Below are 15000 nucleotides of genomic sequence, written 5' to 3'. Positions count from 1 at the left end.
GCAAATATGGTTTCCTATTATCAGTGCAAGTTTTTCAGTTAGGTCGTCCATCAGGCAATATGCGGCAATCACTACAGCTGCAGGCCATTCGGAGGCTAAACAAGTAATTCCCTTTTTTCCCTGCTGAGATCCATGTAAAAATAAGCTTTTTGTCCACGAGATTGACGTGCTGCTCTTTACGAAGCAAAGTCCCGGCTTCTCCTGTTGAACGAAGGCTACCGGAAAGGCGAGGATCAATTTGGTTGCAATAATTTGGCTCGAAGCAATTTTAGCGAAGACTCAGAATCTGCTTCGCCTTGGGTGCGAGACCATGCGGTCGTCCGAGTGCAGGAAATAATCAGTGTGCTGAAGGGGCAGGTCAGGACGGCGCTGCCCGAAGGCCAAGGACGCGCCCTTCTTGCGACTGCCACATCGGCACACAACGCATTCAAGCACACGGAGCTTTCTTCCTCCCCCCTCTCCTCGCTCCTCTCTCTCTCTCTCTCTCTCTCTCTCTCTCTCTCTCTCTCTCTCTCTCTCTCTCTCTCTCTCTCTCTCTCTCTCCCTCTCCCTCTCCCTCTCCCTCTCCCTCTCCCTCTCTCCCTCTCCCTCTCCCTCTCCCTCTCTCTCTCTCTCTCTCTCTCTCTCTCTCTCTCTCTCTCTCTCTCTCTCTCTCTTCTTCTGCTTCTTCTTCTTCTTCCCTCCCTCCTTCGTTTCCACCCCCACAGGGTTTATTTATGATTGCTTGCTCGCCTCGGCCGGTATTGTCGAGGTCGGCGATAGCTTTCATAATCATCATTATTAATTTCTTGTTCTCCTGTCACCACTTCGCGCCGTTCTCCCACGTGGAAGTGGCGTCGAGAGCACATACGGAACCTGTTGTCACGGCTTAGTTATGTTTCCCCGTCACGAGTGTTATGATAACGCCCAATGCAATACCGAGTTGACGCGTGCTTGAAGTCCTGCGCCGTGGTCCGGGTGTGCTTGCTGCGTGGGCGGCAAACTTGTACCGGTACTCACTTTTTTCGTTTAGTTGCTTGGACGCACTTTACCAGTAGTTGCTTTGCTGGAGCAAGCAGTTGCTTGCGCGAAGGGGCAGATTGTGAAGGCGCTGGAGAATGCTTTTTGTTGTCTGAGTTGGCTGATGATGCGGGGTCAGACACGGATTTACAAGGTCACTGCAGCGGGTGCATTATCTCTCTCTCTCTCTCTCTCTCTCTCTCTCTCTCTCTCTCTCTCTCTCTCTCTCTCTCTCTCTCTCTCTCTCGTGTGTGTGTGTGTGTGTGTGTGTGTGTGTGTGTGTGTGTGTGTGTGTGTGTGCGCGCGCGCGTGTGTCTGTGTGTGTGTGTGTGTGCGTGTGTGTGCGTGTGTGTGTGTGTTTATGTCTATATCTATCTATATCCTTCTCCCTCCTTTTGCATGAAATATTGTACGATGAACTATGGCAGCGCATAGGATATCTGTGGCAACAAGTGGCGGGCGGCAGTGCGGCGCGGAGGGTGACTCAACCTGTTCTAGGAAGTTCCAGTCAGGCTCAGCCAGTACTCGCAGCTTTCCAGAGTCGGCACCTACTCTCACGATCTTTTTCCATGTCTCCGTTCCCGCGCCCGCTCCCCAGGCATCGCAGTCAGAGACCCTTTTCTTGGTCATTCCTGTTTTTTTACGCGCTAGCAAAAGAAATTGAAAATTAATCGGCAACGGTTGACCGATTGATTGTATCGGTTCCAGGGGGAGGCGGAGACATCGTAGGTCAGTGTATCGGACATTGTCGAGCAGTCCGTCATGGTGGTTCGGGTGAGTCACCAGCCTCACCGCTCGCCGTGACGCGCCTCGCCTCTCCCCACACGTCGCTCGGCCCCCTCTTCTTTGCTTGTCTTTCGCCCATTCTTCCCCATTCGCGGCATCGTCTGTTCCTTTCACCTGTCCCATATCCCCCATGCTGTCCCCAGCCAGACACAGAGATCTTGGTAAGTGACAGGTAGACGGTAAGAACAAAGAAAAAGACTGTCACTCTAAGAGAGAGGAATGTTTTTTTCAACGTTTTTTTAAGAAGGGCTGGTCGATGATGTGTGTGTGGAGGAGGAGGGGCAGGCAGAGAGTGGACTGCAAGGTAACGAAAATGCTGTGACGTGTATAATTGTATGCGTCATGGATGATATATGGAAGGTACAAAAGGCATGGGAGACAAAGGGAGCAAACGCAAGAAGAGAGGGAGAAACGAGGCGTTTGTGAATGCCATCATTCGTGCTGTCCCGGAACGCGAAAGCCATCGAGCTGTGAGCCGGACCAGCTGTTTTATGGAATATGTGGCACGCGACGATACAGCTGGCGGGATCGAGGCAAAAGGGAAGGAGGGGAGAGGGAGGGGAGGGTGCTGGTTGGTTGGGGGTGGGGGAGCCGGGAATGTTAAGTTCGACCTTGGCCATTCCGCGAAGGTAGAGGGTGTAAATAAACATCTCGAAGCTGCATTCGCGTGGGGTGGACTCCCTAAAGTTGCAGGGCAGCGAGGAGGAACGGCAACCATACATGTCATTGGTTGTAATTTTGGTTGAAAGTGGATGATGGAGAAGTGCGGGTGGAGATAGAGAAAGGTCGTGGGGAGGGGACGAGGGGAGGGGTCGGTCATGAAATTCAAGGTCAGAATGGCCAAGTCGTCATAATTGTCTTGGATAGACCTCGGGCGGAGTAAGTGCTCCGAGACTCCTTTTTGTATTTGGGTGTTGTGGAGGCTGTAGAGGCATGAATAATTTGGTTCCCTGGTAGGCGTAAGGGCGTCACCTTCACCCGAGAGGTGAGGGTAAGGCGGAGCCCGCGCCCGCATGGAGCCACGATGTATTCCTTGGCCACTGCAGGCGTTGCGGGTCTCGCATGCGCGGCTCTTGTCTGTATCGTTGTTCTTTTTTCGAAGGGCCTCTAGGGAGGTGAGTTTGAGCGTTGCCTTTCGGATTTCATCATCCGGTGTGAAGTATGTGTAGTTGTAGTTAAATATGATTCGCAGGCAGTTCCCTGAAAAGCTGCCACATACATATACATATTGTATATCTCACAAGTTAACTGTCTTCTTTGTATTAGACGCAGACTATTGATTTAAAATGAATTCGTAAATAGATGAAGGGTGACCAGCAACACGGAAAGGGTGACATGACCACGTGTAGGGTGTAATGTTAGGATGCGTACAATGTAATTTGACAAAATTAGCCTGCGTTCACAATGAGTTGCTTCCGCGAACACGTTAACAGGGGTTGATGTTAAAGGAACTGGTCAGCTTGGAGATTCCCAGAACGTGCCTGGCCTGGCGCTGATCTAACCGGTCGGCCCTGTGTGATGACCCAAGGCGCTGGCATTATTGGGGGATTAACATTCACTTTTTACCTTTCTCTCTTTTCTCTTTCGTCTCCTCTCTTCCTCATTCTCTCTCTCCTCTTCACCCCACGAGTTTTTCTTTTCTGTCTGTTTTATGTGAATTATCTTCGCCGGTACAATGATTTACATTTCACATTTAATCCATTCATTTTTAAATCGTACAACTAATATGAAACCGCAGATGTGTTCTGATTATTTTGTCTTATTTTCCGCAGAAGAGTTCGTTGCGCACGGAGCCAATGTGAACTGCCTGGCGTTGGGTCACAAGTCCGGCCGGGTTCTGGTCACCGGCGGAGACGACAAGAAGGTCAACCTATGGGCGGTGGGCAAACCCAACTGTATCCTGGTAAGTGCTCCTGTCATTTTGCAAGGTGATTTTTTTCTAATTGAAGCGGTTTATTGATATTGCATGCTAAAAGGACAAAAGCCAGGGAAATACGAGAAAAAGATTTTCTAAAAGTAGAATGAAAGCCAAAGCGGAGAGGATGAAAATAAACAATACGCCCCCTACCCCTTTTCCCAAAAGGTAGATAGATAAAACGATAAAACACGTTCAGAGGGGATAAACAAAGAAGAGAGAAGGCCTTTTCAAAGGCATAGAGAATCAAAGAAAATAATAGGAGAAAAAAAAGCGTTTACGAGTTCATGACCATTCACTTTTTACTTGAAGGTGCGAAGTGGTCTGGTTATCGGCTGGATAGCTTATCTAGGAAGTTATCTCAATCCTGTTAGGTCGGACCTAAAACTTTACGAGCTTGACTTCACCTTGGAAGGCTCAAGGGGATAATGAATGAGAGGGAGAGGAAAGGAGCGAGAGAGGGAGAGAGAGAGTAAAAGGGAAGCTATGATGAATGGAATCGCTGAGAAAACGAGATGGATGGATAACAGAAAAGAAAGAAGGGCTTGGCGGTTTATTGTTCTTTTTATTGTAGTGAATATTTTTTCATGTAGGCCTACCACGATTTGAAGTCTAAACACAGTGTTTTCAAGGTCAGTGACACTGGTAATTTTGACGATGATTTTACACTAAATACGGAGGATTAATTTTAATGTTATTTAAAATGCCAATTATTAGCGTTCCTAATTTGCATCTCTTAGCAGGGAAATATTACAATCTAGCTAAAGGAAATTAGATGTACAGTAAAGTGTTCTCTCTCTCTCTCTCTCTCTCTCTCTCTCTCTCTCTCTCTCTCTCTCTCTTCTCTCTCTCTCTCTCTCTCTCTCTCTCTCTCTCTCTCTCTCTCTCTCTCTCTCTCTCACACACACACACACACACACACACACACACACACACACACACACACACACACACACACACACCACACACCACACACCACACACCACACACACACACACACACACACACACACACACACACACACACACACACACACACACACACACACACACACACACACACACACACACACACACACACACACACACACACACACACACACACACACACACACACACACACACACACACACACACACAAATAATAATAATAATTAAAACTAAAAAAATAAATAAATAAATAAAAATCTTGTAATGTCGTGACTGCATCAAGAGCGATGTGCTTGCTAATTATACGCAGCCGGTGTTTAGAATGAGGAATGGACTCGTCCTTTGGCTTCCATTTGGGTCGACGGACTGTTTCTTCTTCTTGTTTATCATCTTTTATTACCTTCATATGAATATGTATGTGTGTGTATATATATTTGTGTATATGTATATATGTGTGTATTTATATGTATATTGTATGTGTATCTTTATACATATATATATGCATATGGATGTTTATTTTTATGTATATGAATATGAATATATATATATATATATATATATATATACTTATATATACATATATATACATACATATATATACATATACATATATGTATATATATGTATATATATTTATATATATGTATATGTATATATATGTATATATAAGTATATATATATGTATATATAGTATTATATATGTAATAATAGTAATATATATTATATATATAGTATATATAGGAATATATCAATGTACATTTGTATCTATATACGTAAATAGATAGATAAATTGAGTGATGAATAGGTAGTTTTCTCAGCCGAAATCTTTTCTTCGCGAGAGACACTTAGCCACCAAGGTCAAGTGATTGTCACTGACCTCAATGCTGCAGTGTGCCTTGGTCGTGTGACCTTGGAGCTGATGTGCGAGATGACTCCAAGCAAGCAAGCTTTTTAATCGTGTATTTTTTCGTCTTTCCACAAATTTGTGTTTTTTGGCTGTTGTTGAAGGGCGGCTCTATAAAGTATCATACAATGTTGTTTTCGACTGCCGTTTTGGCCCAAATTATACGCATCATGGCAGCCGAGCTACTAAATTGTGTTATTGTCCATGCGATTTGTTATTAAACGTTCTTCCTTGTTATCAGTATTGTTACTTATTCAAAGAAATTCTTCTCATTTTCAGCTGCTTGAGCATGCGATGCTGCGCGATCTCTATAGTTTTGTTTGATCTGCACTCAGAGTGATAATGTTGAACTTCACAGTACCGCACCAAGGTAACAGACAAACCTGGCGCGACGCTTATGGAACATGCCATCAGCTGTTGCCGGTGTCGAACGTGCACTGGACAGGTGTGCAGAACAATACCCTGGGATCCCCCGTCTATCCCCTCCCCATGGGATAGGGAAGGAGAGGAGAGGAGAGGGTAGCGGAGGAAGAGGGAGGGGAGAGGGTAGAGGGGCCACAGCAGGCGGGAAGACTGACTACCCGGTTAGGAACTGGAACTGGAGGCCTAGACATTCTACTAGGCCTTGTAAAATAGTTAACTCGAGTTCATCTGGCGGCCTTTCGTTGGGGATTCTTCCTCATACGGGATATCTGTAGGCTGGCCGACTTTGGTTTATCTGACTGGGATATTAAGGATTTCTTTCTTGTGGGTTTTCACGATGTCTGGCTGGGATTTATTTCGGTTCCATTTCTATCCACAAGCCATGCAGCAGTGTAAACATTAGTGGGGGTGTAAACATTAATAACGTCTGCAATTTCCACACACACTTGGAATTTGCTGACAACCGAATCGTTTTGATAGTAGATGTGAATACATGTTCGGGTATACCTGTACTCAGCCGCACCCGGCAGGTGACGGCGCGCGGTTGGGCTATATACCCAACCTTCACCATGTGACCTCCCGCCCACGTGCCCCGAACAAACACGCGCACGCACAGTCACATTCTCTTTCGAGTGTCGTGTAACCGTGCCTATACAACCTCTCTCTCTCTCTCTCTCTCTCTCTCTCTCTCTCTCTCTCTCTCTCTCTCTCTCTCTCTCTCTCTCTCTCTCTCTCTCTCTCTCTCTCTCTCTCTCTCTCACTCTCACTCTCACTCTCACTCTCCTCTCTCTCTCTCTCTCTCTCTCCTCTCTCTCTCTCTCACTCTCTCTCTCTCTCTCTCTCTCTCTCTCTCTCTCTCTCTCTCTCTCTCTCTCTCTCTCTCTCTCTCTCTCTCTTCTCTCTCTCTCCCTCCCTCTCATTCGCTCGTTCGTGATTGTGATAGTGTGAGTGAAGGCCAATTTGACGATCTTGTAAGAACTTCGTTTCCCGGTGAGGGGAGGTCAGCTCTTGGGGGTTGCTGGCGGAAAAGCATTGATTGTGAGGCCTAATCGTTGATGTTATCATTGTTAACATTTTTCCACCGTCAGCGTCATTTCCAGTGCATATTATTATCAGCATAAGTTATTGTATGCTGTTGTTGTATTTCTGTTTGCTGTCATTGCTATAAAACTATCGTTCTTCATATAAATATTAGTCTGTGTTGATATTATTTTTATTGTCATTACTTGCTATGATTGTTACTATCATCTTTCTCGGCTTATTTTTCTTCAGCCTGATTAAGGTCGTTTCTAAAATATACTTAGCATGGTTAAATAATTCAGCTTATGTTTGTATTGATTACTTTGAAAATGTAGTTTGGTATTTACTTGAATTTACAACTTCATCGCTCATGCCATCGACATACTTTCAAGCGAAAGGTAATGCCTGAGATTCTGGAACAGAAATTCCATAGTTGTCTTGGCCTTTTTTTGCTCTGTAAATCTCAGCAATGTGGTTTATGCCCCCGTGAGAGGGAGGAAGGGGGGGGGGGCTCAAGAGAGGAAAAAGAGTGGTAAAGGAGGTTTGAGACAGGGAGAGGGAATGGGGAAGGCGTAGGAGATAGGGGGAAGGGTCGGAACAGATAAGAGAAAAGGTGGTGTGTGTTGGGGGGGGGGGGGCATAACAGATAAAAGGTAGCGGTGGCGTCGTAGGATATCGGGGCTTCGAGATAGAGGAGGCCTGCGAAAGGAGGGGGGTGAAGGATGTGTTGATATTTGGGCGAAGGGGTGGAGGAGGGTCGTAGGGTACGGGGGAGGGGAAGAGGGGGTCGTGGGAGAGGGAGGAGGGGAGGAAAGGGCGGGGGAGGAGGGTACAATACAGAGAGGGGGAAGAGGGGGGGCTTATGGGGTGCAGAGGATCGCCTGGCGTCTATTGATCAAGAGGATCATGGAGTAGGATGGGCGCTTCTTGATCGGTATAGATACAACACAGATATTAATGCATGCTTCGTAAATTAGCTTAATACCATTATCATTCCTAATAAGCCTTTTCCGGCTTTTTTTTGTACATCTGCCTGTACAACATCTGCACTGTTAAGTCCAGCTGTTCGTGATTGTTCATGTGAAGCCAACGACTGATATATAATATGCTGTGTTTGGAGTTTGTGACGTCATCATCCAGGAACTTCTGGCATGGTTGATTGTCATGATTCTTGTATATGGCATATTTTATGGAAGACGTAAGCTTGCTGGCAACTTTCTCTCATGTCTCAGTTGTTTGGAGTTTGAAAAGAATTTGTTTACGGGGAATTTTATAGTCCGAGAAACGGCCTGTATCGAATTCTAAAAGTTTTATTGAACTCCATATGCCCGAGAAGCGTAGAATGTATATCAGAAATGGAATATAGCTCAACTTTAGTCCATGTTGCTTTCCCATACTACCTCGAAGGTACTTTGTAAAAGTTTACGTAAGTCATAGGACATGCAATTCTGCCGCTGTTATTTACTACCCTTAAAGGGAAATTCCGCCAGTGTTTTGTTCTATCTTCTTTTGACGTGATCAGCCATTATTTCGGAAAGTACGTGTTCTCCTCGTGGGGAGACACGGGCCCAGCAACACCGGCCGGACCTGGGGGTCGTTGCTCTACCTCGTGGCGGTGTCGGCGGGACACCCGAGTCCGAATAAATCCGACAAAAGTTGTCTGGAAGCGATCCAGGCGCGGGAGAGGACGAGCGGACGGGCAACCGTAAAATTTCACACTGCTGTAGCCTCGTCTCAATTTCCGCGAGTGCAGCAACTCGCTAATGCTTGGGTTTAACTCGCGTATATCTTATCCCGTAGTCTTTGATTTGGGAAGAGATTGCAGATGAGCGTGCGAGTTCCACCGAAGAGACCGAGTTATGGCTCCTCGCAGCAGTGTTTACCCCGCGTGAGATTTGTGGTCGAGGGTGATCAGCATTCTGCAGGCGCGACGCTCATGAAGAATGCATGTCACCTTGTGGGTCGTCGGTCAAAAACCTGATGGTCGCTTCGGCTCCCCTGCTTATCCTAGCCCCAGTGTGTGTCGCGATGGAAGGACATTGCGGATACGGTCGGTTCGTTGTTATTGAGCAAGATCATTATTGTTGCCTGTTACCTCCATATGCGATCGACTCTACCGATCGCGTCATTGATTTTGAGAGTTTGATAGCCGTCTTCCCGAAGTGCAACAATGTTAAAAAAATTGAAGAAAACTTTTCCATTTCCTAAGACGAAATGGCAGGTCTCAAAGTTTGTATCAAACAGTAACCCCGAGAGATCAGTAACTGGTTCCGACCGTCAGAGAGAGAGAGAGAGAGAGAGAGAGAGAGAGAGAGAGAGAGAGAGAGAGAGAGAGAGAGAGAGAGAGAGAGAGAGAGAGAGAGAGAGAACTTGATTAAATATGTCGTTTTATTGTTTCGTGGATGACGAAACGGAAGCTGGATAAGGGTTTTATAGCCGTTGGTCCAGAGATCAGCTGATATCTCGGACACGAAGTTCAAGGCAGTCGGTACGAGTTTCCCTTGTAACTCCAGGGTTAATGGTCCCCTGACCAATGGGTTCGCCCTATCTCCCGTATATCTTTCTGTCGTCTCTTACCCTCAAGTGCATGTAGGGAAAATGGAGGCGTGTAACTGACAATAGTTAAGCTTTTTTTTCTCCTTCTTCCTTCCTTCCTTCCTTCCTTCCTTCCTTCCTTCCTTCCTTCCTTCCTTCCTATCTTCCTTCCTTCCTTCGGTCATGTTCGTGATCTAATCTCGGTACTTGAGGATGAATGGGCGTCGGAGACATTAAATTGGCGATTTGTAGTCGTATACTTTTAGTTTCGTTAGAGTATGAATCAGCTGATATAATTTACCGAACAAAATAATTATTTGTCGAGTAGAAATAGTGGTATGTTTTATTTCATGTCACGTTTCTGGCAGTATAAGTCCGGCTGAGTGACGAATTGAAAACTCGGAGACGTCCGGAATTCCCTGGCCTCCTGTCAGGCTAGTTTCTTTCTTTCCGCTCGAGGTGAAAGCCCATTTGTCTTGCATCAAAATCCAGGGTCCGCTAATGGGTTCTTGAGCTAAGGGAATCAATGGAGGCGCAAGCTTCCGAGGCTCAGGGGCCGTACGCGAGCCAGACACTCCCGACGGGGCTGCGGGACGGGCAGGGGGCGCAGGGGGGCCGCGCCGCCTCCCAGCGAGCGTGGAGGGGGGGAGGGCGTCTGCCACTCCTCCTTGGCTTAGTATTCTTCTTCTTCTGTCCTTTCTCTCGTTTAATTTTTTTTATTAGTTTATATTTCGGTCGTATTCTTTTTATATATTTCGTGCTTTTCTTCTTCTTTTTACTATGTTCGACGTATTTCATTCCTCGCCCTTCTTTATTTCTTTCACTGCATTTCTGTTCTTTTCTTTTTTTCATATTTTCTTTCTCTTTCTCTCATTCTTCGGTACATCATCTTTCGTATAAAGCCTTTTCTTTGTTTCTTTCACTTGGTTTTAGTTCCTGTCTTTCGTGCGTGTTTGTCATCTCTTTTTTTCTCTATTTTGTGTTCCTTTCTTCAACTTTTTATTTTTTGGTTTCTCCACTTTTGATCCCTGACCCTCTGTTTCCTCGTTTTTCTCTCACTCTTCCTCTTGTATTACTTGTTTTCCTTTTTTCTCTCGTCCGCGTCTCCTCCTCCTCCACCTCCCTCACAGCGTCCTGGATCTCCCCCTTAATTCTCATCCAACTTTTCTATTTTCTCTTGCAGTGCTTCTGCCTCCTCCACTTTTTTCATTATTATCACCATCATGCTATTTCTGCGTCCACGTGTCCACGGCCCGGAGAAAAATGTTTTGTACGTGTATAAGAGCAGTTAATACGACATGTTCTTCGTTCACGCCCGGCCTCGTGTTTTTAATGATCAGACATGGAGACTTGCTGACGAGCGATTGCCGGGCTCAAGGTCACAGAGGATGACCTTGTTTTCTCGTGTGACCTGTGGTGTGCGTGTGCTGATGCCTACAGAAGGAATTTAAGGTGAAATTAGATGTTATACGGTTTTAATGGATGTGTATGAAGATGCTTGCATGTGAATAATATCGGTTAGGTATAGAAGCAGTCCTTACAAAAGCGGTTTGGGTTAATACAAATGTGTTAGATGTTCGTTAACACTTTAACATTTAAATATTACAATGGTGTTTAGATTATCATGAATAATTGAACGAGATTGTGATTGATTCCTTTTCGTCTTTCTTCTTTTTATGTGCGATAATTAATTGAATCATTCAGTAAATAATAATTCTTTCCGATCCTGCTGTGAAGCGATTAGAGAGCCGGCAAAAATCCACGTGTTTTGTAAATTTAGATGAAAGAGCCTGATAATATCTGAGACGTCTCCATCTGAGGGCGTGGGCGCTGGTTTTACTATGCTGTTATCGCCGAACCTCCTGGAAACTTGCTCAGGGGTTATGATGAGAGTGTTTTCATGTAAGCAGAATCATTTTAGCAAGAATGGAGCAAGTTCTATGTTTCTCGACTTCTTTTTATGCTTATCTGAATGAACGTAGTAACTTTGAAAGTCGAGCAGCTTATTACCCAGCGAGAGCGTAACAAGTAGCCAGGCGGGGCACGAGGCATGCCGGCGGCGGTGCGGGATCCTCATGCCAGAAGGTTAATGACAGACCGCACCCCCGTGCCACCAACGTACCAGCGCCCCCACGCCGCGTCCCAGTAAATACAGCATGTCTAAGAAGCCGACGTTCTCGCCACAACCGCCGCGGTCATCTAGGGCGGTTTTGGCGTTGCGATGTGATGGATTTTTTTTGCTGACGATCGCAGGGCCCCACAGCGGGACTTGCTGCGTCATGAGGTTCGGCGCCCGTGTTGTCCTCGCGTGGCTGCTGAAGTGCCGACGGCGGCAACAGAGGAGGGCGCGACCCGGAGTGCGGCGGCGCGGCGGCCGGAGAGCGGAGATGACTTACGAGGGGTTAATTACCAGCCGAGGCGCGCTTGCTTCCTCTCGGCTTCCTTGGCCCGCCTGCGCTTCCTTCCTCCGCCCTATTCACCTTCGAGGACGCACAGGAGGCGCGACCCACTTTGCTTGGAAGATTGGCGCCGTTGTTTTTCTTTGGACAATATTTCTTGGTGCAAATCTGTCTTTGTGCGAGTTTATTTTTAGCTCATTATCCGGAATTATTAGTGTTTGCTGATATGTCTGAAAAAAATTGGGTTGCGAGTCCGTATTGTTTCAGTATCACGAGATACAGCCGCATTGTTCTAAATCTATTATTTGTCTTATCGGATCAATATAATGGGTTATCCGTAATATAAGAGAGTCACTATTATTACACATCGTGTAATTGACAGTTACTGAGATTAAAGCATATAAAAAGGGAGTTTAAATTGTAGGTCACACACTATTTTATGGGAAGGCGTGACATCGCGGTAACGGCGGCAGGGTCCGTCCTCCGTGCCTGGCGGTCACTTCGTCTTTGTGAAATGTCATGGACTGAAACCAATCACTAGTGAGTCGGCCAAAATCAGTGGTACGATTTTCGTTTATATGATCCTGCGCGATACAACTTTTTGCCTTTGATGAAACATTAATAAAATGTATTCTTCTGTAGCATCACTGTATCGTTTTGTAAACATTAAAAAAAGACCTACTATAAAACCGGCTTCCCTGTTATGACTTCATTTTGTCTAACGTATAAAAATCACGAAAAAAAAACTTTGTTGGTTGTATTTGGTGTATTCCCAGCAGGATACACATTTTACTTGTTTGCAAGCTTTTATTTGATATCCCATCTTTTTTTTCATTTTATGAATTAGAACCCCAGCTTTAAAAACGTGTTCGAGGGCTGGGGAAGAAATTTGTTTGGTCGAAAAGTTCGTTTGATGGATCGGATCCATTATGCGAAAGCCTCAGACGAAAGTGCCTCCATCCCCCCCACCCCACCCTCTCCTTCCCCTCTCCTTCCCCTTCCCCTTCCCCTTCCCCTTCCCCCATACCTAGCGTTAGGCTCTTTGAGGATGTTGGCAAAAGAGGGGATTCAGCTCGATAATGCAAGGTGTTTTGATGCCTGCGTCTCGGCCGAGGGCCTCCCCCGGCGGATCCGGAGCAGATCGCGGTGTCGCATCCAATTTGACAGGCTGTCCGTCACTCACGCTTACTTGCTCCGGTTTCTAAAGGTCTAGATTTTTATCTCTTTTTACGCTCTCTTTCTTCTCTTTTTTACGATTCTTGTTCCCCCTGATTCACTTTCATTCATTTGATTCTTTTATCTCGTTCTTCGTCTATTTAAGTACATTTTTTAGCCTCGATGAGACATAAATTCTTCGTATTGCCTTGTGTTCGTTTTATTTGTCGTCTCTTGACATTCAATAAAATGTATATTTCTTGTTCTATTCATCATTCCATGAATAATAACCGTTTCATCCCACACTCTCCCTCCCCTCCCTTCCCTCCCCTCCCTTCCCTCCCCTCCTTCCCTCTCTCCCTCCCTCCCTCCCTCCCAATCTCTAGCTCTCCCCATACCACCCCCCCTCTCTCTCGCTCTCGGTCTTTCTCTCCCTGCCTCTCTCTCTCTCTCTCTCTCTCTCTCTCTCTCTCTCTCTCTCTCTCTCTCTCTCTCTCTCTCTCTCATATCTCTTTTTTGCCCATTTCGCCTGACTCGCAAAAGACCTCTTCAGAATTATACGAGTCCCACGGATGAGCTGAACGGCATTAGCGTGTTCCATTGAACTGCCAAGCACCGCTAATGTCTCTGTGTTATTGTGGGTTTTAAGCCCGTAGAGTTTTTGCAGTAAAGGATTAATCAAGTGATGAGTGAACACTCCGTACGATTTGGGTGAGAATTTCTCTTAAGCCGCGTGCCTGTGGCACTTCACGCTTAATGCGCTGGTTTTCATTGTTTAGGTATCTTTGTGCTCTTTTCCCCCCTTGATTGCCCCTTTTTTATCACAGTTATCATGGTGTAAGTTCACGTTTTCTTTCTTTCGCTTTTACAGTACTTGCTTTATTTTCCTCTCTTCGTTGCCTAGTACTTCCTCCTCCTCCTCCTCGTCCCTCCCTCTTTTCCTTTTCGCCTCTCTCTCCCCTACGTCCTCCACCCCCACCTCCCCTCCACCCAGCTACCATCACCCCCCCCCCCCTCCATGCCCTCCTAACCGTGTCGTTGGGTTCACCGTGTTTCCTCCGTGGCGTGTGAAAATTTGATGCGGTTGTGATGGAGGGTCCCAGGGTTGGGGCGTGGCGTGGGCGGTGGTTGTAGAGAGTGGGAATGGTAGGTTTTAGTAGGGATGGCAGTGGCGTGGGATATGGAAGGGGTGGTGGGAAGGGGGAAGGGGGAAGGCTGCAGTGGGCAGATGGCAGTCGGTATGGAGGGGTGGTATGGTATTTGTGTCAGGTTGGGGAGGCCTCTGAAGGCTCTGAAGGCTCTGAAGGCCCCCATTGCCAGGGGCCGTCGTTTTTTTTAGGGCAGCGTCGGGGTGCGAGGGTTCTTCACTTATTCATTGCGGTTTCTTCCTTCTGCGTCTCGGGCTATACCGTTTTCCGTGGTGATTGACTTCTTAATTTGGTTGCTACTGCTCTCCGGGTTATTGGAGACGGACGTTTGGATATTTTTTACATTTATTTCTGTTTGTACTTTATTTTTTACTTTTGCTTGTAGGTGTGTCCTCTAAAATGCCACTCAGTCGCAGTGATCAATTAGACGAGGATGCTGTGTCTCCCGGAAGCCGTAGTTAGTCAAGGCCGGCACTTCCGTTGGGAAGAATTACGACACACTTAAACTGTTTTTCATTTTTTTGGTCTCAGACATTTTTAATCAAGTTTCTATATAAATATATAGATAGATGAGATAGATATGGACAGATAAATAGATAATGTGTATATATAGGTCTGTGTATATATAATCGCTTCCGTTATTTGGGTATTTGAGAGTTTATGTGCGTGTAGCAATTTCAGATCCCGTGGAAAAGTTGTCAGTGCCTGTCTTTCACTCTTTCGTGTCCTGGTGTATATTTATATTTTTATTGGTCTGTAAGATATAATTCTCGCTAAGATTTTCTTC

General features: G+C 46.0%; 1 protein-coding gene across 10 annotated transcripts in view; it reads left to right on the top strand.

Moving 5' to 3' along the window:
• Positions 1-15000, top strand: part of LOC119576291 (katanin p80 WD40 repeat-containing subunit B1-like) — a 139145-nt gene that overhangs the window by 80409 nt on the left and 43736 nt on the right. For all 10 annotated transcript variants that reach the window (XM_037923901.1, XM_037923903.1, XM_037923904.1 and 7 more), the window contains one exon: positions 3558-3688. In XM_037923901.1, the coding sequence (XP_037779829.1) occupies positions 3558-3688 (131 nt within the window). The remainder of the gene's footprint in view (positions 1-3557; positions 3689-15000) is intronic.

The sequence above is a fragment of the Penaeus monodon genome, chromosome 8 (genome assembly GCF_015228065.2).
Source record: "Penaeus monodon isolate SGIC_2016 chromosome 8, NSTDA_Pmon_1, whole genome shotgun sequence".
Taxonomy (NCBI): Eukaryota; Metazoa; Arthropoda; class Malacostraca; order Decapoda; family Penaeidae; genus Penaeus; species Penaeus monodon.
The sequence above is the reverse complement of the archived record's forward strand: the minus strand, read 5'-3'. Positions and strand labels throughout refer to the sequence as shown.